The sequence below is a fragment of the Synchiropus splendidus genome, chromosome 7 (genome assembly GCF_027744825.2).
Source record: "Synchiropus splendidus isolate RoL2022-P1 chromosome 7, RoL_Sspl_1.0, whole genome shotgun sequence".
NCBI classification, from domain to species: domain Eukaryota; kingdom Metazoa; phylum Chordata; class Actinopteri; order Syngnathiformes; family Callionymidae; genus Synchiropus; species Synchiropus splendidus.
In genome coordinates, this window is record NC_071340.1 from 20,912,858 (window position 1) to 20,934,534 (window position 21,677).

The 21,677-nt window shown below is 42.5% G+C and overlaps 1 protein-coding gene across 19 annotated transcripts in view; it reads left to right on the top strand.

Annotated features, from left to right (window-relative positions):
* Nucleotides 1-21,677, top strand: part of rimbp2b (RIMS binding protein 2b) — an 83,448-nt gene that overhangs the window by 12,719 nt on the left and 49,052 nt on the right. For 17 of the 19 annotated variants that reach the window (XM_053871863.1, XM_053871862.1, XM_053871868.1 and 14 more), the window contains one exon: nt 1,519-1,653. The exons of 1 other annotated variant lie outside the window; for it this stretch is intronic. In XM_053871863.1, the coding sequence (XP_053727838.1) occupies nt 1,519-1,653 (135 nt within the window). Of the gene's footprint in view, nt 1-1,518; nt 1,654-13,044; nt 13,099-21,677 lie in introns of those variants that run through there. One more of the 19 variants, XM_053871877.1, reaches the window with a different exon arrangement.

A 21,677-nucleotide genomic window follows, 5' to 3' on the forward strand; every position in this document is an offset into this window, starting at 1 on the left:
CGCTAACCGCCCGGGTTAAAATGTCACATGGTCTGAGCCGGTGGGTCATATCACCTCTCTGTGTTTTGTCTGCAGCGCAGCGACATCCATGTTTGTTCTGTGAAGCGTTTACCTCCATGCAGTGACCGCGTTCCATGCCTGAGTCGAGTTACACTCCTGGTCTGTGACACAATAGCGGCATCTGGTTCCACCTGACTGGAGTTATGAATAATTGAAAGGACACATTATTATTTCCAGTCAGTTCCAATAGCACGGATACGACACATATTTTCAGGTTGCGATAATAGCTTTGGTAAATCATTGGACATCAAACCTTCCGGGGAATTTAGTGTGATCGTCCAAACCTGGGCCATTAAATTCACAGTGCTGCCACATTATCAGTGGCATCGACCCAGTGGACCATCAAATAATGAGATGAAAAAATTGTATTTTTAACAAATACGTATAGATAATGGACGCATGTAATAAAAAAGACATATGTCATGAAAAAAAAACAACCCAATATACTATATAAATGCACTTAGAACAGATAAGAATGTTTGTTACATCTTACTGATTACCAAAGTAAATCTGAATTTTAGGTACCAAAAATTATAATTAAATAATCATTCATCAATTATGCTTTTTTTTTTTTTTTAAATCACATCATCTTTACTTAACTGTTAAAAGTATATACCTGGGTGTTGAAAGGTTTCTTTTTAAAATATGATGAATGAAGAAGAGAAAAGAAAAAAAACATTTATCTGAAACATTTTTAAAACAGCCAATGATGTTTAATATGAAAATATTGATGAATGTATATGATTCATTAAACAATTTCAAAATAATGACAATGAAATACTAAGCTTTTCTTTATGAATAAATAAGTATACAAACAAATGATAATATCAAGTGTGCGAATCAGAAATCCCACACTTGATATCATCTTCAGTTTGACTGTGACCGAGTGACCCACCGGGCCACACTTTGTCCAAGCATCTTTCTCCAAAACAAACTCATGAATTAAGTGAACACAAACTAACATACATCATTGTCAAATCCATAAACAACCCAGGCTCTTGAAAACTGCGGAGAAAATCTCACTCTCGGAAAGTGCTGGCTGGGGTTTGCAGGTCCTTCCTCCAGCATCTGGGTAGATGGAGGGATTAATACGAACCTGGTGAGCACATGCACGTGATGTTGAACCTGAAACTAGTCACACGCTCTCATCAACATATGTTTTGCAGCTTAGTGTAGTTGGTCAGAAGATCAGATCAGATCAGATCAGGTGGCGCTGCCATTACTTTGAGTGCCTACATATGTAGGTCACATTTTTAACATGTCAGTATAATGAACCTCAGGCTGGCAGAGAGATTTCCGGATGAGAGTGAAGACGCCAAGAACTGAAGCTTGTACTTATGATCGGCAAGTGCAGATGCTAATTCACCATGTAATCACCGCTGGAAATAAACTGCGCCAAGTTACCGTCAATAAAACGCCACCTAAAGTAACGCAGATGTTTTGTGTGTCTCCTCGCAGATAAGAAATGAGGTGTATCCGGTGCAGCTTCCCGGCCTGCAATGTTTGGACAGCTATCATCTTCTAGAGAACAGTGAAGCACTTGGTCTCCAGCCGGAGGAGCTGAACCACCACAGGCAGAAGCAGAAGTTACTGGTGAGTTGTGTGAAACGGAGATGAGGGCTTGTTGATGCTGGATGCCGCATGAGTCATTAGGAGCATTTGAAGACTTGAGCGGAGAAAGTTGCCCTCAGCTTTGTGGACCGGGTTTGTGAACTGGAGCATGGACTTCGAGTTGCTGATTTGATTTGGAGGCGACACGGCTGAGAGTGCTTGTTCTTTTGATTATTTAGTTTCAGCAAAAATGTTAAGTTGTGTATGAGTAGAAGAAATTCAGACTTTTTTTTTTTTTTTGTCAGCGGTACCAGGCTTCCTTGGTGCTTTAAGTCCACGGCATGTCCACAGCGGTGCAGCATTGATTGTTATTTAAGAGCCATTACTGCGGTTCCTATCGACTGGGGAAACCCAGCAGCCATGTTGTCGAAATGTCATGGTCAGCGAGCAGCGGGTCTCCAGAATGAAGGAGTCTTTGTCTTCCTCAGGCTTCCTCCAGGCTGAAATCTCAGCGAGGAGGCTGCTTGTGATTCCCCGGCTTCCCTTGATGTCTGTAGTTCAATATGAATGAGCCGCATCGATTAGACCTCAGTGTGTTGCTCACGTACCGGGGATGGGTGTTGTGTAGCTCCGAGCAGGAACTTGGATTTTAGGGGGGAAAAGAGCCAAAGGCTGTGTAAGAATTTGTTCAAATATTAGATGAGGAGATGATGAAAAAAAAGCTCCTTATGACGGCAGCTCGACTGTGTTTATTTAGCACGTCTTTGCAGACGCAACGCCAAGGCCTTTGCTCTGGACTTCAACCTGAAAGCAGTTTGTTCATCGCCGGCATTTTCCCATGGATTAGCCGTCAAACCGCCCGCTCTCACCCGCTGGCCTTCTCATGTCAGAGTGTGCCAGCTGCAATCTATAGGCGTGTGAGGTTAGCGCAAGGACTAGCGTTTGAGGCTCGTGCGGTCTTTATTTTTAAATCCCTTCCTGCCACCGAAAGAGAAACTTGTTAATTAGCGTGTCAACGTTTCTGCAGGGCGGCGCGGCCTCCACCGCCGAGTGCTGCTGCAGACATCATTGAGAACTAATTCATTTGTTTTGGGATGCACCGAAAAGTCTGACCAGTCGATACCAATTCTATTTCTTTGTTTATTTTTTTGATTTTTATGACTGACTCATACACCTCCAATAACTGAAATGTGTTTTATTGGGAAATAAGATATTGCTGCGAGTAAAATAAACTATAACTTACAAGGTGTTATCTGCTGAGTCTGAGAAGTGTCTCTGGCTCTGCATATTATATCGCAGGCTCAGGTGCTCCATTACTTGGTCCTCAAGGACTGAAAAGGCGGGTAGTTTAACACCACAAATTCTATGAGTTTCCTCGTAGCTTAGCGTGTCTCACCTGCAACTGACCCACGGTCCCACATCATGACCGGGGGGAATTTGGTATGTGTTTAACAGAAGACTTGTTTCTACACTCCTTCATCGATACAACATACAGTTTGTTGTCGACCGGCTGGCTGATCTATCTGTGCTACTATTGGGGTTCATAAAAGTCATACACCTCAGACAAATGCTACGCCACCAATTGGTGTGATGCACACATTCTTTATATCACTTGATACGATGTAAGAAAAGTGTAGGGCCATATTTTGTTATATTTCTGATTTCGATTACTTTGGTCTGGTAGCCATGTTGGGTGTAACGTGTGAGAGAATGTAATGCATTTTGTTCAGTTTGGTCAAGATGTGTCAGTCAAATAATGTTTTTTGTTGTGCCTGTTCACGTCAAGGCTCTGTGAAAGTTACAATACAGTGACCGTAACGGTATCTGCGACAGATGCTGCTCAACTACAGTCAACACCGTGGCATTTAAGCACACCTTTTCAGCAGAAGGTCTAGTGATGATCCAATGCAAACTTTCAAGCCAGCTCATAGACACCACCACAATAGTCCATATAAGTATGCTGCTGTGTGCTAACTGCTGCAGACACGACACCATTCTCCGCTGTGCAAACAAATGGGTACATATTTATGCTGATGCAGCGCTTTAGCCACGGGGCGTCACGGAAATATATTTATGAAGCACTGTTCTGCACCAACATCCCTGTTTCCATGCGCAGGTTGTTATGCTAATGTTGCTAATGCTATTGAGCATGCGCAGTCTCATTTTTCTTCTCAGTTGCTGGAGTATCACAACAGCAATAGGCTCGACATGTGTACTACATGTGTGCTCCCTTTAAAAAACTCTGTATGCTGAGAACAAATCTTGATGCAAACCCTGAAAAGTGTAAGATAAGAATCAATGACGAGAAAGCAGTGAACGCTACTGAGGTTAGGTGCTGGGGGCGGCAGTCTAAGAACCACTCTAGCGACACCTTGGCCTGCCCCTGGTCAACCAGGACATCTCTCCATTCAGAGCGGTGCCACTTGGAGCCTCTCTCAGATGCGCAAGCTCCATTTCAAAGGAGAGTATTGACACATTTTTTGCTCTTCAGTCGCGAAGACTGTGGCTGCAATTGATAGCTAAAAAGTAGCTTATCTGGCTACTTCGTAGTTTTGGGTCCTGGCCTTCCCAGCTAGTCTTACAAGTGGCTTTTCACTGTTAGCAGGATTTGAAGCCAAGTCCTTCACACAAACGGCAGCAAAGAATACTGGCCTTTTGTATGACTTGCTGACCCCCTGTTTATTTAGATCATTCCTCACAGAGTGAATTTTTGACGTCATCTCTCCTGGATGTTTCCCACATGGCGCTTCAGTCATCTTAACAGCAACGTCGGACATTTGCAGCACAGACTGTGTTTTTTTTTTTTCCAGCGTGCGTCAAGCCGCTCAGCATCCGGAGATGTTGGTGTGCGCTGTTATTAGCAGTGTGTCTGCGTCAGCCGTGGTGCCTAGCGTTTATCTGGACAGTTTGACGGAGTGATTCATCAGAAGCGGCGCACATCCACGTTAATCATGAATAAATATATCAGCCAAAAATCTTGTCACTAAATGCGTCTTTAAAACTTTTGCGTCAGTGACCCACGCGTTTCTCCCACGTCGGGTATTATTTTAGACGTCTGCAAAGATGGTGAGAAGCAATATAGTTATTTTTAGCGGAATGGCGGCCCATGAAGATGTAATGACACATTAAATAGCTTGTCATTAACTTCAATCCGCCCCGCGGCTCTTATTTGTTTCTGATGAGTGAAACACGTTTTTTGTCCAATTTTTGCTTGTGAGCGTCCCTACTTGTGACTCTGTCAGTGTGGGGGGCCCCTGAGCTTGGGGCCCACCTCATGTTTACATCACTTGTAATGAAATTGGAGCCGCACGGTGCCCGCACTACAGGCCTCCACTGATCCTCTAATTCAATTACCCCCCTTATTAACGCTCAGTTGCTGCTGGCTGACCCTGGAACACTCTGTGCTGCTTCTGCAAAGCACTCTGCGTTTTTCTTCAGTCTTCACCGGCCCCACTGCTGATCTGTCACCGCCTCGCACATGTGCAGGGGTCACTCGGGTTCATGCCTCACCCCTGGGTCTGTCTGGGAGCGAAATGAACTGGCACTTAGCAAACATTTTTAAGCATATAATCCAGCTAAAACATGCTAATCCTGGGCCTAAAATCATCAAAACCTGACTCATTATTTACCTCAGATGAGATTAAATTGGCTGCTTACTGACACGGGGCCGTGAATAATCTCTGCGACATAATCTACATCAGTAGCTGGTGGAATAGGATTGTCTCAATTAACAGAATGCTTCAGGTGTCAGACTAGGCGGGATTTACATTTTTCCATTCACGTAGTTGCTATTTTTGACATGTAACGTCGCTCCTTCATATTGCCGGTGTCATACATGCGGATTTATACATGATCCATTCCCAGTTTTTCTCATGCTAGAAGAGATAGTTCACATATTTTATGCTTGTTGAACAACAAAGAATGGGCTGAAACATAAACAAGATGGCTGTAAAATGCTAATAGTAATAACAACACCATCTTAGTTTGTTTTATAAGTTGAGTCGTGGCTACTTGTCTTGTGACCAAAATTCTGTATCATTATCCGAAGTATTCGTTTTCATTTTGATGCTTTCAATGACAAGAGGAAATACATGTTTCTCTTTAGTGATGACATTGTATTATCTGGTCCTTCACATCAAACGAACTGCATAAAGATTAACGCTGACCCACTTATGAAAGCAGCTGCTGGAACTCTGAACTCCCATTTTTTTTTGTTTTTTTTCTTGATACACATTATTTATATTTTCTTTTGTATGTTCTATTCATTTTAAAAAGAAAAACAAAGCCTCTTCAGTGTTTGTCAACCAGTGCAGAAATTACAGGGAAAAAAAAATGCTGCATGGTCACTGCATAAAAAGTACATCACAATATTAAGATGTTTATATGGCGCAAAACCTTACGAAATATCTAGAGACAAACAGCAATTGCATTCGCTGACCAATATTTTATTGGCGTTTATCACAGAGAGCCAAAAGGGAAAAGAAAAGTCGGTTCAACTCTGGAGTTTCACATAAGCAGTGGTCCATCATATCTCTTTTTTTACATTTTTATGTTATCTGACACATTTAAACAGACACGCATATGCAATTGTGTTTCGCTATTTTCGTGAGGACCGCTCATTACCATTTTCCCAGCCTCTCACCCTTAACGTAACCATCCAAACGCATGGCTAACTTTAACCTGGACTCTGAACCAAACTTACACCCAACTATTATGACCCAGTTATCTTGATGTCTCACCCTCAAATCGAGGCTTGGATTTGTGGGGTCCCCACATTGGCATAAGGTCCTCTCAAGGATAATGTGAGGATCAACCTGATGCATGTGCACACATAGGTGTCACAAGGATTCATCATGATTTAAAAACAGAAGTGTGAATGAACATAAATCTACATTTTGTTCAATTATTATTTTTTAAAATATATTTATCCCTATATTCCCCATATTTTTTATAATAACAGCTCTATTTTTTAAATTTCAAATTGCATTTCTTGTCCTTAAAAGAGTTTCTCATGTCATAAATGCATAGAACAAATCCCCCCAAAAAACAAATAAACAAAGTAGGAATAGAAAAACATAAAAAATACAAGGTGATACAATTGAAAAATAAACATACTGACAATTTACAAACTACAATCCAGTGGAGTAGAAAACTACAAAACCAAATTAACAAAATATGCATGTTAATTTCCTATAAAAACAAACAAACAAACATAGAAAAACCCACCGGAGATCCAGTCCATCACAGCCTGAAAGTTAAACGTAACATGCTACTTTTTCCCATCGCAGATTTTACAGCGAAACGTAACGTTAAGTTTCTCCCATCTTCAGTCCCGGCTTTGAGCTTATTAAAATCTCTATCTGCTTCTCACTCCCTCTCAAGCCATGCAGGATCAATGTGCCCTTTTAATAATGTAACCGGTTTTAACAAGATCATAAAGCGTTCATCCAAATTTCATAAAGCCTGTTAGCAGACCCACAAGTGCCCGCGGAGGCCCGAATCACTTCGGCAGTCTCTTGAAATTTTGGAAATATTTCTGAATGCTGGCGAACAAACCTGACTGTGCAGCTTGTTGCTTTGCCACTCTTGTGACTCTGAAGTTCGACCACGAGGGGGTTTATTCAGAGAAGCCTTCTGGTAACTGATAGCACCTCGCAGAACACTCCCCTTCTCCTCTGCCTCATCTATAATGTACACCGGTTACTTAGAGCTAAACCCTGAAAACGCTGCCTTTCCAGGCACAGCTTGTCTCTTGACCATGTGATTGGCTTTTATAATCCATTTATGTCTGATGAGCGCTCTATTTTTACACTCTTCGATACAGAACGCGGCTCTCTGGAGTCGGGGAAGCCTTGTAACACATGTATTGTTGCGGGAGTGACGTGACCTTCAGAGGGATTCAAACATGTGCCATTGATTTCTGACTGGTATTTATGGAGTGTATCTCCGCATGAGTGTTGGTTTCCCTCGCGCCGTACTGGACGAAGAAAACTCAGACTGTGAATTAAGAAAGGAAGATGTGTGATTCTGCCCCCGAGGAAGTCGAAGATATTTCCATTATGTGGAGGCCAATCACGAAGCATGTCAATGTCAGTCGCATTAGCACATCATATAGAACCTATTACTGTGAAATGCCAATCTGAACGGCCCCTCTGGTTTTAATGCTTCCTCAAATCCCCCGGTAACAATTATTTCATCAGGCTCACGGCTTCATAAACGCCAGACGCTTTTAAAAGAGCGACTGTTCCAACATCCTGCACTAATAGAATCATCATCATTTTTAAGTACAGAATATGCTGTTTCCTCTCTTGAATCCTGAAGAACAAAAACGTCAAATTCAACTTTTAACAGATACATTTTGTACTTCGACATGAGGACTCATGGTATTCCAAAGAATCCTGCAGAAAGCAGATTCTAGGTACTTTACAGCAACATAATTCATTCATAAACCACACTCATAAACTAGTTTCAAAAAAATTATCTCTATAAAAACAGAAATAACTAACAAACAAAATTAGGTTCATTCTGAATCTAGTTGGTCTTATCGCAAATTTCTCTCATATTAACATGATTTAAAAAAATATATTACTTTTTAGACTAAATAGTTTCTCACCAGTTTTCAGTTGATGGTTTAATCTCATTTTTATTTTTTTTTCTACGGAGCCCGGGAAGTAACATGCATGTGTTTATTTTTTTTGGATGTGGCATGCATGACTTTTTTTTTTTTAATCTCAAGATAATGCATATCTCGAGATAATTTTTATCGCAAGATACAATTGTAAATGTCAGCGCATGCGTAGCTGCCTCTCTGGCAAAGGCATTTTGTATATGTCCTCCTGGAACCACTATCTATCCCATGGCTTCGTAACAGTGTCAAACACTGTCTGCAAGCCTGTGCGCTTTTAACACCCTGATCAAGTGCCTTCTACTCAAAATAATACCATATGTGGCTAAGCTAATCGTATTACGCGACCCTGGAGGCGATAATGCGTATATTTTATCTCGTGATAATGTTATCTCGAGATACGAATTATCTCGAGGTAACTGTTATCTCGGGAGAAAAAAAGTGTTCAAAGCGCACAGACTTCGCCGTCGGCAATATTCTGACTTGCGAATGACAACGTTGACAAACAGTTACGAAGCCATGGGAGACGTAGTGGTTACAGGAAGTAATCGTTTCTTGAGATAAAAATGATCTTGAGATAACTTGGGCTAAAAAAAATAAAGTCATGCATGTCACTTCCAGGCCTCCGTAGTTTTCCATGCCTCATCTAGTCTTACATTTTCTGAATTTACTCATACATACGTCCACCATACTCTTTCACTTGAACTGCCATTGTATTCTGCCTGACTGATTTCCAACATGTCTGTCCTGAAGTTAATATTTCTAAACATACATTTCCAAGCCAAATACAGGAGCCAAACTGCTGATATCTAGATCCGTGTTTGCCTGTTCACTTACTATATGGATCTAAAACAATGGCAACACATGGACAAGGAGGTGTTTTATCAAAAAATTGGGTCCCCACAACTAAGGATCCTCCAGGTACACACACACCTCCACACTTTCGAAAACACCCAGCAAGACCGACGAGTAAATGCAGCTGGATTTTGAGGCTTAAATGTTACATCAATGAGGAAAAACATGTACGTTGTCCACCTTATATTTCATTTGTAATAGACACCACCACTGAAAGTAAATAAAGTGCATAAAACTCTCGAAACTAACTATGAACAGCAGCTGTATTTACGCTGACTAACTGAGAGGGAGCAGGAAAAGGGGTCAGATGTGACGTCATCCTGCATAAATGTTTACTAATTCAGCTCAAGCTAATGAGCACACAGCACAGAAAAAGAAATGCCTTGTTATCTTGGCAATTACTGTGGCGAAATCTTGCGTCAGTTTCCTGTCTTCTGCACCAACAAGCCCCGCCTCCTCGTATCCCCAACTCTCCTCACATCTACCGTACCACCTTCAACATTTTAGTCCTCACCATTCTTGGCCGATAAAGTCACTGAACTGCATGAAGGACAGTTCAATGACTTTATCGCCATTCTTGGTTCTTGGTTCTGGTACGCTTGTGTCAGTTAGTCATTGTTAAAAGAGTAGGCAGCAGAGAGGCGAAGTCCGAATAAGATACAAGCAAGCATGGAGAAAAAGGCCAACAAGACATGAAGTGGATGTCAAAGGATGGTCAAACAAGTTGTGAACAAGTTACTCAGCTTAGAAGATCTTCAAGTGAAAGCAGACGTCACTGAAGATCACAGTAAAAGGCCTGAAAAGCGGGAGAATTTAGATGCTTTCACACCTGAAACGTGACAGATCACCACATTTGTCACTTTCACATTGCGGGAACTTCTATTGCACTGAGCTCGAACCGTTTTGACTCCTAAGCCATTTCTTTTTTTTAGCTTCTTGTCCACAGCAGGGACTTTTGATAGGTCAACAGGACTTATTCTCTGCAATTGGCACAACTCAAGCCCCGTCCACTCACACATCTCCACGTCCTGCATTATGCTCTGCTGTAAATCAAGATCCATTCTCCGGACTGCTCTCATGGTCTGCTCAGTTCTGAGATCTGAGACTCAAAGGTTTGATCTGATCTAATGCATTGGCCTGTTGTCATACCACACATCGCTCTGACAGTAAACAGTAGGTTGACTGACAGGGACTCCCTGCACAGTCTCTTTCAAGGCACATGAAGATGGACGACCCCTTGCACCAGCAGTGTTAACCAGGTCAGGCGAGCTGACAAACGCCACACAGAAGCTGGAATGGAAGCCTGCTGTGCACTAGCCACAACTCCCCGGCGCTGCCCTTGTTATTCATCATGTCATTCCATCTGCCAACAGCGCCAAGTTGGCAGGCAAGTCGCAGTGGTGATGAACGTGGCCAGCTCTATTCATCACACGCACTTTCGTTCAAAATGTTTTCCTCATCGCCGACACACTTAGAGATGGACTGTAAACACTTGCAAAGCAAGTTTTAACTTTTCAAGTGCTTACTAGGGGAAAAATAAACTTTCTTCATCTCATTAGAAATAATAATAAGAATGAGATGAAGAAAGAATTTTGGTTCAAAATGATCCCAACTGCCCATAACAGTCCACAGTTTCCTGGCCTGCGATCAACTTTTGACGTGACGCACCAGTCATCCTCCTGTTGACACGAACCCAATTCATGAAACTATCCACAATCCCGAGTTGAAAATACCAGTTATTGGACACTGTACCTTTTCACTTTGTGGTTTCTAGTGACAGGTAGATGAGGTTTCATGGAACAATACTGAAGGGTTGAAGAGGCTTCATGACACAATACTGAAGGGTTGAAGAGGCTTCATGACACAATACAGAATGGTTGATGAGGTTTCATGATACAATACTGAAGGGTTGATGAGGCTTCATGACACAATACTGAAGGGTTGAAGAGGCTTCATGACACAATACTGAAGGGTTGAAGAGGCTTCATGACACAATACAGAAGGGCTGAAGAGGCTTCATGACACAATACAGAATGTTTCATGAAACAATACTGAAGGGTTGATGAGGTTTCATGACACAATACTGAAGGGTTGAAGAGGCTTCATGACACAATACAGAAGGGCTGAAGAGGCTTCATGACACAATACAGAATGTTTCATGGAACAATACTGAAGGGTTGAAGAGGCTTCATGACACAATACAGAATGGTTGATGAGGTTTCATGACACAATACTGAAGGGTTGATGAGGCTTCATGACACAATACTGAAGGGTTGATGAGGCTTCATGACACAATACAGAAGGGCTGAAGAGGCTTCATGACACAATACAGAATGTTTCATGAAACAATACTGAAGGGTTGATGAGGTTTCATGAAACGGGCCGCCAGATGGCGCTGTCTGTTGTAAAATGAAGAACTAATTCAAAACCTCACGTCATTTCTAAACTAAGAGCGCCATCTAGTGGCCTCTGAAAATTAGGACACGGTTTCATCAACCCTGCAATACTGTTTCATGATACCTCATCCACCGATTTCTACTGTTTCCCATTGTGCTGGACCCTACAACACTGAGCTCCACTGACCTATGTGGCAGAATTTGAACCCAGTTAGTTGGAAAACATCATCTATAATTGTTCATTGTGATGAGGTTTTGCGAAACAGTGAAACCCTAATTTTCAGACCTCTTAAGGTGGAGCTCTCGGTTTAAAATAATAATTGAAACAGATATTTGAAGCCAACGATTTTAACATGGAGAGTGCCATCTACTGGAGTCTGAAAATGGGGACGCTACTTCATGAAGCCTCACCAGTCCATCACGAGACAAACACTCTTTTTTTTATATCATTTCCAAACCATAAGTTTGGGTCAAGAAAAACACATGTTATATTTGGAATATAATAAATGCCTGTATATATATATATATATATATATATATATATATATATATATATATATATATATATATATATATATATATATATATATATATACACAAAAGTAAGAAATGAACAGTGAACCTTCACAAAAACCCACTCTCTCTTAACTGTTTCTAACTCTGATAAAATGCATGTTTGCTGAACAGATAAGCAGATTTCAGAGCAAGATTAGAATTATTGTCAGCGCTAATGCTCGCTCTGGTGCCGCTTCATTAGATCCGGCGTCCACGCGGAGTTAAAGGCCAAAGACGGCTGGCAGCAGTTCTCAGCAGTCTGAGTCTCACTGCTCCTCCAAGCATGCAGTTCAGCGGTTAGGTAGGATTTCTCCGGGCTTTTTGTCTGACTTGTGCTCCCACCACTCTCCTGCGGCTGCATTTCACATGCTCCCACTTTAAGTAGATGCTCTGAGATAAACACGAGGGGAGAGTGGTCCCGACATGGCGACTCAGGATGACTCACACTGCTGACACGGCTTTTTTGACCAATATATTCACAACAACGTTTAGTGGGCCATTTGCTTTCTCCCACCACCAGTGTTTTCTGTCTAAAAGCCTGAAACAAATATATATGCCACACATATGCCACGGCCAAAAGACCTTTCACTGTCCGGTTTGGTTCGCATCCAGCGAAGATCTCCGACTGAAATCTAAAGCGCAAGCTGAGCCAAATATGGCAGTGAGCCTCTTGATCAGCGTACACTTTGTTAAAGCCCCTTCCTGTGGGAATCTCTGTGGCGATAAATTTGCTTAAAAGACTTGAAGGGTCTTGTGTTCTCCTCTTCATTGACTGTGTCAAGCGCAGTGCAGCTGGAGTCAGGGATGGTGTGTTATTGGGCGACAGGAGCTTTGGCCACGCGCAGTAATTTAATCAGTGGGCTTGGATAGCATCATGGACTTGAGCTGAACTTTTGGCTCATGTTGCAGACTAGTGCGACGCTTTCAGGGTTCTGTCAACAGAACTCCATCTGTCTTGCTCCAGTGTGGGCAGACTTACGGCGGGTTCGACGCGCTCTCTCTTTGGATATGAGGGAACTAGTCTTCCAGTCATGCACCGTCGCTGTTTGGGAAAAGGTAAGACGGATTTTTAAGCATCTCATAACGCGACATTTTTAACATAAGCACGGGTCATTTTACGAAACCGGTTTTCCTTTCAATAAGATGCATATGACCCTCAAAAAACACTTTTTCCCACCTCATTGATAGCAACCTTTTCCAGGTGACCAAGGTGCCATTCTTAACAGAGCAGGCAAATTCATCTTTACCATCCTGTAACAGACCAGTTGCCACCCATGTCAGACATGATGCATAGATTTACTTCAAAACATTCAGTGTATTATTGTCCCATAACTGTCCTAAATTTAAGATCAGACATTGCAGGTCCATTGAATTCAATAATAAACAAAACCAAAATAAACATATTAAACACAATAAGCATAATATAACAATAATGACAACAACAACAACAACAACAACAATAATATTAATAATAGCAATAATAATGAAATAAATCAGATACAAATATATGTGTTACAGACTGGTATGTTCAACAGTGAGAAATGCAAAAAGTACTTCGATTATAAAATAAAATAAAATATGAAGTATAATTTGAATAGGTAAGAAAATAATTGTATAAAAAAATCATTCAATTTTGTTTGAAAAGATTATACCTGAATGATGCAATATTATGATTTATATTTACTATTCACAACAATTCAATTCCTTTTCTATACATTTCAACTGGTTTTTGTAAGCACATGAGTAGAACTGGACACCAGTGGCACCTCACTATTACAGTATTGTTGTCATTGTTTTGATAAGTTACCATTCAGTCCTGAAAATTGTCCCTGTTTGGATGCGTGTGAATTCAAGTGTAGGCTGCTGTGCTTTGGTTCCACTGTCCAACATCATGCTGTCTTACCTGATGGGACAGGATCAGCCAGCGTGGCGATAGTTCACCATTAAACTCAGGTGAAGCAGCCTGGGTTGTCCAGAATGAAGGACGGGACTGGAGCGAAACTGGTGTCGAGACAGGGCAGTGAGGTTCAACACAAGGCAGAGTAGAGTGTGATTCTATCCTGCATCAGAGAGACAAAACATGGTTCATAAATATCTGGAAAAACAACTCTGTTTTCAAGGTCTTTGAAGTAGTATAGAAGATTAAATTACAGTGAAAAGCTGCTGTAGCACGAGTTGCACTCCGTCCATGAGCCTAGAGCTAAATAAGTCAAGCTCAACTTATGTCACATTTTAATTGCAAAGCTACACATAAATACTGTATTTCTGTACTGAATATTTCAACTTCCTCTCGTACTCCCATCCATTTTGAAACATACTTCTACAGCGGAATACATTCTTGAGCTGGACTTGTTTAAAAAGGGGAGATGAAACCAAATATTCAGGCTTGGATCAAGCTGCACTTATATTTGGAGACATTTCTCTCCCTGAATGTTTCATCCTGCATTACATTTAACCAAACTTTAAATCATTTTGGTATTATTTTGGAATGGTAATATAAACATACACATTTATGATCCAGGTATTTTTTAATGGTGCCGCCAATTCAGTTAGACAGTAAATGAGCAAGAGGTTGAAATTCTGTCCGATAAATAACCCAGTAAAATGTGGATTTTGGTTCTCATCACAGGAGAACAAAATTCTCCACCTCAGTCTTATTTTGAATATGACTCTCACACACAAAGACCAGATTATTTGGATGATTTGAAAAAATAAAGACATAAAAATGGTTTCCATTTCTATCTACACATATATTCTGTAATTCCATAAGATACTCAGGACGGCTCAATATCACTTTTTCACATCTGATACCGACACTGCAGCCTTGAGGATCGGTCGATACTGAGCTGATCCAATACTTGCTTAATAAGTATTAATACCGACACCTGAAAACGCCACACCACTGAAGGTTTGCAGCACGCCTTTATTAAACCATAAAGGTTTTACCTGCATAAACAAATGCACAACATGTAAAAAATATTCAATTAAATAATAAAAGAAAAAGAAATAAAAATGTTAGGTGGTGCGACTTGTTTGGCGCACCATCGTGAAATCAAAAAGACATGACGGTATGTCATGCAAAGTGAAACGGAGGATATATTGGCTTATGGATCAGACCGATCCCGGAACCCAAAACTCATCCTATATTCTTGGGATTGTTCACTGATCCAATAACCGTCCCTACAATATAGTGACTAAAGCCATTTGCTCTTGTGCTGATGATGAAAAAAAATGTTTTTTTCATTTTATTATTATTGTTTTTTTTTTTTTTTTTTTAATTCAAACAGGCCTTCAGCAACATGAGCACGGCTGGTCTGCAACGGAAAACCACTCATTACTATTCAAACCTTAATCTGAGCTGAAACAAGTGGGATCTGATGCCCTCAACGTTGCGTATAGCTGACTGTTGCATAACACTCACTCCGGGTTTACGTTCAGCCAGTGCGTCTCCCGGTGCTCTCCATTATTACATTGTGTTTAAGGAAAGTGTGTTCATTGTTTCCTTGCTGCATCGCCAAAAGGGTTCCACTTAAAGGATCCCTCTCTCTCTCCCTTGTTCTTCTCTCTGCACCGATGACTCACACTTCTACACACCCTGCAGAAATCTCCTCTCATGCACCAGAGAAAGAAAGACAACCTGAAACGCTTTCTGTCATGTGCACGCGCACACACACACACACACCAGTTCATGTGTCCTGCTCTGCGTCTGCATCTGGTTACAGAAATACCTGCGCTCATCAGTATTCCCTGGAGCCACCTCCGGTGTGGAAATGCAGCTGCTGCCGGAGCGGCGTGTGCTTTGCATTCACCGGGCAACTCCACCAGTGCATCTGCATTCCACCCATGCATGCGGGGAGATTACAAACATCAACAGAGATTTGGGGCCGAAGAGTTAAATATGAGATGCGCTCGGTGGCAGCTGCGGATGGGCGGGAAATGAAGGTGCATTTCTCGAGCCTTTCCACGGGATGGAGAGCCGTACGCGGCATGCTAACACTGTGTGACATTTGCAGCGATGCTGAAGTCCAGCCGGCACGTGCCGCAGCGCCGAAGGTCTGCTGCCGTTGGGCTTTTGCTTCTCTGGAAATAGAAAAAGAGCGAGCGGCCCATGCGTGATTAATGCCCGTATATGTGCGGTGGAATACACAACAGGCCTGTCTGTTGCCATCCTCTATCACACGGAGCCACAGGCTGAAAATTACATCACAGATCTACAAAGTTGCTCTCGCTTGATTCCTAATTGCTGTGGCCCGTTTATCAAATGTGTTTGCCACTCAGGGAGAGCAACACTTCGGTGTCAGGCCAGTTCAAAGTCAATGCTTTTATTGACAATGGCCACTATGTTTCACTCCCCCCCCATCCCTCTCCTGTGTGGGTCTGAATTTGACTGGCATGCTCTTTTTTTTCCTCCTTAAAAATGAGCTATTTTTAGTGCCGTGAGTCAAAACACAGCTGTCTCATCCTATGTACACTGAAATAACCCCTCACCCCGGAAGGCTCCAGTGGTCTCTTTGGCTACATGTGCCGGGGTTGCGATGCTGCACACGACAGACAGACCCATTATGCAATCGCATGCATCAGCCGTGGGGGCCACGGAGCCAAAATAACAGCACGCACGCTTTTGAATTTCCATCCCATTTTTGATTCAATATTTGGAGAGGAACGGGCTGCCTGCTTTTTAAAGGAGAGATGAGAAACTTATATAATGTGTATAGAATTTACCTCTCAGCAACTTCTAATATTGTTAGCAGGAAGAATGATAAAGCAATGACACAAAAGTAGTGAGGGGTAGTTGAGGTTTCATGACACAGTGTTAAAGTGTTGATGATGTTTCATGAAACAGTGTGGTGATTTTCAGGGGCCACCAGATGGTGCTGTCTGCTGTAAAATGTTTGGACTTTTAACTTGATTCGATGAAAGCAACGCATTCTTTCTAAACCAAGAGCGCCATCTAGTGGCCTCTGAAAATTAGAACATTGTTCCGTCGACCATGTAAGAGTGTTTCATGATGCCTCATCTACCCATCACTACAAAGTAGGGACTCAAAATTTTTGTTAGGTCCTGGATGCCTCCAAAAGTACCTGCAATTGATCCATTGCTTGGAAGAGAGTCAAGAGAGGCAGGGAGAGTAAAATATATACTTTTTTAAACAGTCAAGCTCCAAATTAAATCTTTTAGTTTAGATTTCACATGTTTAGAGACACATGACTCAAGCTCCATATTTACAATGTCATGTAAATGTACATATATATATATATAGTTGTAGCAGCTCAGCAGGCCACGCTGTACAGATAGATTTGAGTGCAAAGTAGGACTTTGGCTCGTCGTGTGGATTGCTGTTGGCATGTGGTGTAGTTCTCTGTGTGCGAGCTGAAGTGTGAAGGCAGGTCAGGAGAGGCCAGTCGAAGAGGAGAGGATGATCTGTCCTTTGTTGTCAGTGGGCTTCCTGCACGCTGAGCCGCCAGCAGAAGCTCTGACCGGACAGTCGGCGAAACTCCCCTAATTGATCTGCAATACTGCACAGAGCGTCTGACAGGTTTACCAGACTCCGTACGTGCCCGGCCTCCTGAGTCTGCTCAAGTGCAGAGAGCACACCGCCACAGTATTCCAATAACAAGCACTTGACATGCACATAATCCATGGAGAGGTTCGATCCTCTATTTCACGACAGCTACAAAATATTCTGGCATGAAAACAATTGAATCAATTGAAGAATGAAGTCGGGATGGCAGGTGCATGTGCCTTCAAGCCTGGTTAAAGTGAACTGCAATGATCAACAAAAGTGTTTCACAATAATTCTCACTGTTACAGGGAGAGGTAGATGGTCATTTTGATGGCATTGTTTCGAAGTCTAGTATGTGTAAAGCAGCAGACGTGAGCCCGATTGAAACACATTTTTGTACTTGGGTGCATTTAAAACAAAAATATTGACAGAGTCATGCACTAACTGAGCTGTATGTTATGTAAGTGTTTAAGGGAAACATTGTCTGTGGGGCCACATGAAGACAAAAGACAAATGTATCTTTAACTGTGTTGGAAACAAGGAGAAGACAGGGAAATGTAATTACCCCAATACATTAAATACATATGTCATATATTTTGCCAACATGATGCTCTTTAGCCTGTAAAAATCCATATATTAACCACGTAGTTGTATAAGCTGCAGGGTTCAAACCCTGTAAAGAAAAGTAGCGACTTATTGTCCGGAAATTACGGTATAAAATTCAAATAGTGAATGATAGATAGAAAAAAAGAACAGCGTTTTATGTGGTTTTGGTCTGACCTCATAAGGCAAAGGACTGCAAGTGGCCCCCGACCCATACGTCGGGTTTAAGCATTAAAAATGGCATGTAGCTTAGCTATGTGAGTATCTTAATTATATAATAGTTGGTCACTTTTAGGGGTCAAGTTCAACTGTCTCAGGCAGGTCACAGGAGGTTTTTAAAAAGCTCCTTCTTTTGCATTTTATGAAATATAAGACACAGGAAGTCTAAAAAACAAGCCATACTTTTATCATACAAATGTAACTTGAGTTGTCATTCGTATCTTTCAAGGTGAAAATTGTCAGTACACCAGCACAATGGTGCCTCATGTCGATATCTTGATGAATCCTGGAGTTGAAGCAAATAGCAGTCGAAGCAGTGAGTCTGATGATTGGCGGCTCGGAGTGTTTGTTTCTTTCGCTGTTTATTCTGGCCGCTCAGCGCAGGAGTGACACCCTGACAGCCCTGCTCTGATCCCAGGATGAGGATGTATTGGCATCGCAGCGTCTTGCAGCGGCAAGATATTTACTTCTGCTGGCTGTTTGTATGCTAATGCTGAAGTCACGCGCCGCCACCATGTTTTACAGAGACGGAAGGGTTTTTTTTTTTTTATATCAATCTGTTTGACAGGGACACCTGTGATCACCTGCTCCATCACAATCACTGTTTCATTCTGGAGAACAACTAAGGTGGATTGATAGCAAACCTTGACGCTTGCAAATTTGAAGTGTCTCATTTTCCTTTTTTTTCTAGAGGGCTCTGTTTAAACCTGACAGCTTTCATCCGCTGCAATTCAGTGTGCATTTATTTTTTTTGGTAAATGAACCGGATCTGATCTCTATCGCCCTCTGCCTTATCTGTTAGAGGTACTACGGATTGATATTGAAAAAAACAAAACAAAAAGAACCTCTTGTTTTGCAAATGCGAGAGGTCAAAGCAAAGTCCTGACCTGTTGCTCACGACAGCCACCGTGATCTGGCCAACTCCGCTGTCGCCTGTTGCTACGGCCAGTAACTGACTGCCAGATTCCTGCAGGACGATGGGCTTCCTCCTCGTCCCCTTCTGGGCACCACCTGTCTCCCATTAGTGCACACTTTACCTCGACCCACTCCACCATGTTGAAGCCCTGCTTCCTCTACCAAAAGGAGCAAAGGCTTCTGAGATTTTTTTTTTCACCCGCTTGCCGCAGCTACCCGATGGTCGACCTGCCTCCCCCCCGATACTCCCCTTGCTGGGAATTAAGTAGCCGTTAATGGACACCTCTGCTGGGCCGGTCTGACAGCAGCTCTTGGCAAGCATGGAAAATCAGGCTAAAGGGAACGAGGTCAATGTCTGGCACAGAGGATGAAACCAGAATAAGCAACAAACTGCTAATATAAATGTTTCCCGACAGTACTTTAATTGGATTATTCATAAATGTAGTCAGTGAAATAGATCCTTTTCTCACTCAAATGAAGTCAGTTATGAAGTGTGGAAAATGATAAAGTCATTAATGTAGTGAAATGACTGGTATATGAGAGTGATCTGTCGGTTATCTACACACCTCTGGCGTCCATCTTACACCACAGTGTCTCTGTGGAATGTGTACAGGGTGAGGCTTCAAGATGAAGCACAGTCACGGTCTGGCTCCAAAATATGTGGGAGACACAACCCCACAGAGCAGTCTCTTCTTTGCAAAGGTATTGAAACTCTGGGATCTGATCTGCAACCCGGTTTTATGGGAACTATATTGGTACTCATTTTTGAAACCCCCCTCTTTGAGACCATTTTTAATCCATAACACAACACTGAGGCTGTATAACTGCTGTGTCGTCTGTTATTCAGATTACACAGCAAGTTGCATCAGTAAGACCATGCAAAAATCTTGGAACCAAAGTTACAAAGGACGACACACACATAATAATAAGGAGCCACACATATTTACTTTTTGTGGGAAAAAAAGTATGAGTACGTGTTTCACTTATTAGCCCAGGTATAGATACAATGGCATGGGACCTCCTGGAAAGGCAGGTAGGGAGAAAGGGAGGAAGTTAATATTAAGATGTGAACTTTTAATCTCTGTACCTCCTCCCCTAGTTTGAGAATGTAAGAACTGATGGAGACCTTTTTGGTTAGCGGATGAAGCTGTAAAGCCTCATGGAACTCACGCCCCATAACCCGAGTCCTCTCAATCTGGATTCAAATCCTGTGCATTCTTACCAAGGCCAACGCTTCCAGTATGGGCCAACCTCTAACTCTGGTTTCCTCCTCCATTCCAGAACATACTGAGGTTAACTCTGAATTGTCGGTATGCTCAGGATGTCCCTGCCTCTCACCCAAAAGTAGCCAGGATAGGCTTATTACCTCCATGAGGGAATAAGCAGTGGTAGATGAACGAATGTGTGGACGCAGCATTAACTGCTCTCCCACTGTGCTACCCACAGTAATTGCTACGGAACAAACAAACATTGTTCCTCTTTTAATGTCGTCCAGTGAACAGATGCGTTCCCTCAGTTGTCGGTCTTTAAAGGTTTCAGCTTCAAAACGTTGCTTTCGCAATGACGGATCAAACTAATTTGTGAGCAGCTGTGAAGAAGAAGCTGAAAAGTGATAATGGACTGAAGAGCTGATCTGTGCGAGCGGCACCACTCCGCCCCTCAGAATGGAGGAGCATATGTCTGCGACGCTGGCTCGCGATCAAAGCAGTAGGCGAGCCTCCTCAGCTGGTGTCCCCGGCTCCTGCTCCCACTTTACCTCCCACCCTCTCGGCATGCTGTGTGGGAAGGAAGGGTTGCAAAAGGAGCCTGGGTCAGTGAAGAACTAGCTGAGGATTTATCGTTTCATTGTGGCGAGAGGATCTTTGGAGGGGAGCAGGGTGCTAAATCTAATGCCTCTCTGTTGTATTAATAAGATCAACGCGACCTTGTTATTCGTCTGATCCAGCAGGTGGTAATTTAGTGGGAGGGAGACAAAACTTCCTCCTTTAACAGCTCTTCATCACTGAATTTGTTCTCAACAAAGCAACTCAGCTAAACGCCGTAGCCTCATCAGCACCCGGCGTTTCAAAGGTCGCCGACTGTGATGCACCGCGGTGATCACGCTGGATCAGAACAAATAGGACAGCATGTAATATTTGTCTCCTGATCAGCTTATCTGGTTCGGGTCCAAGCACGCAGAGAAACAGGCAGCCGGGATCCTTGTGTATTAATTCGATCATGGCAGGTTCATGAGATTCTTCTTCTCTCCTGGCGACTGACGGAGAGAGGCGCAGATGTCAGAGCACATCTGGAGCCTGGGATTCTGGCAAAGGAATGGCAGTATGCCGTGAAAGATGGCCGTCCCCCCCCCCAGACTTATTTGGCAGTGGCGTTTGGTTGTTCGTCTGAATACTTG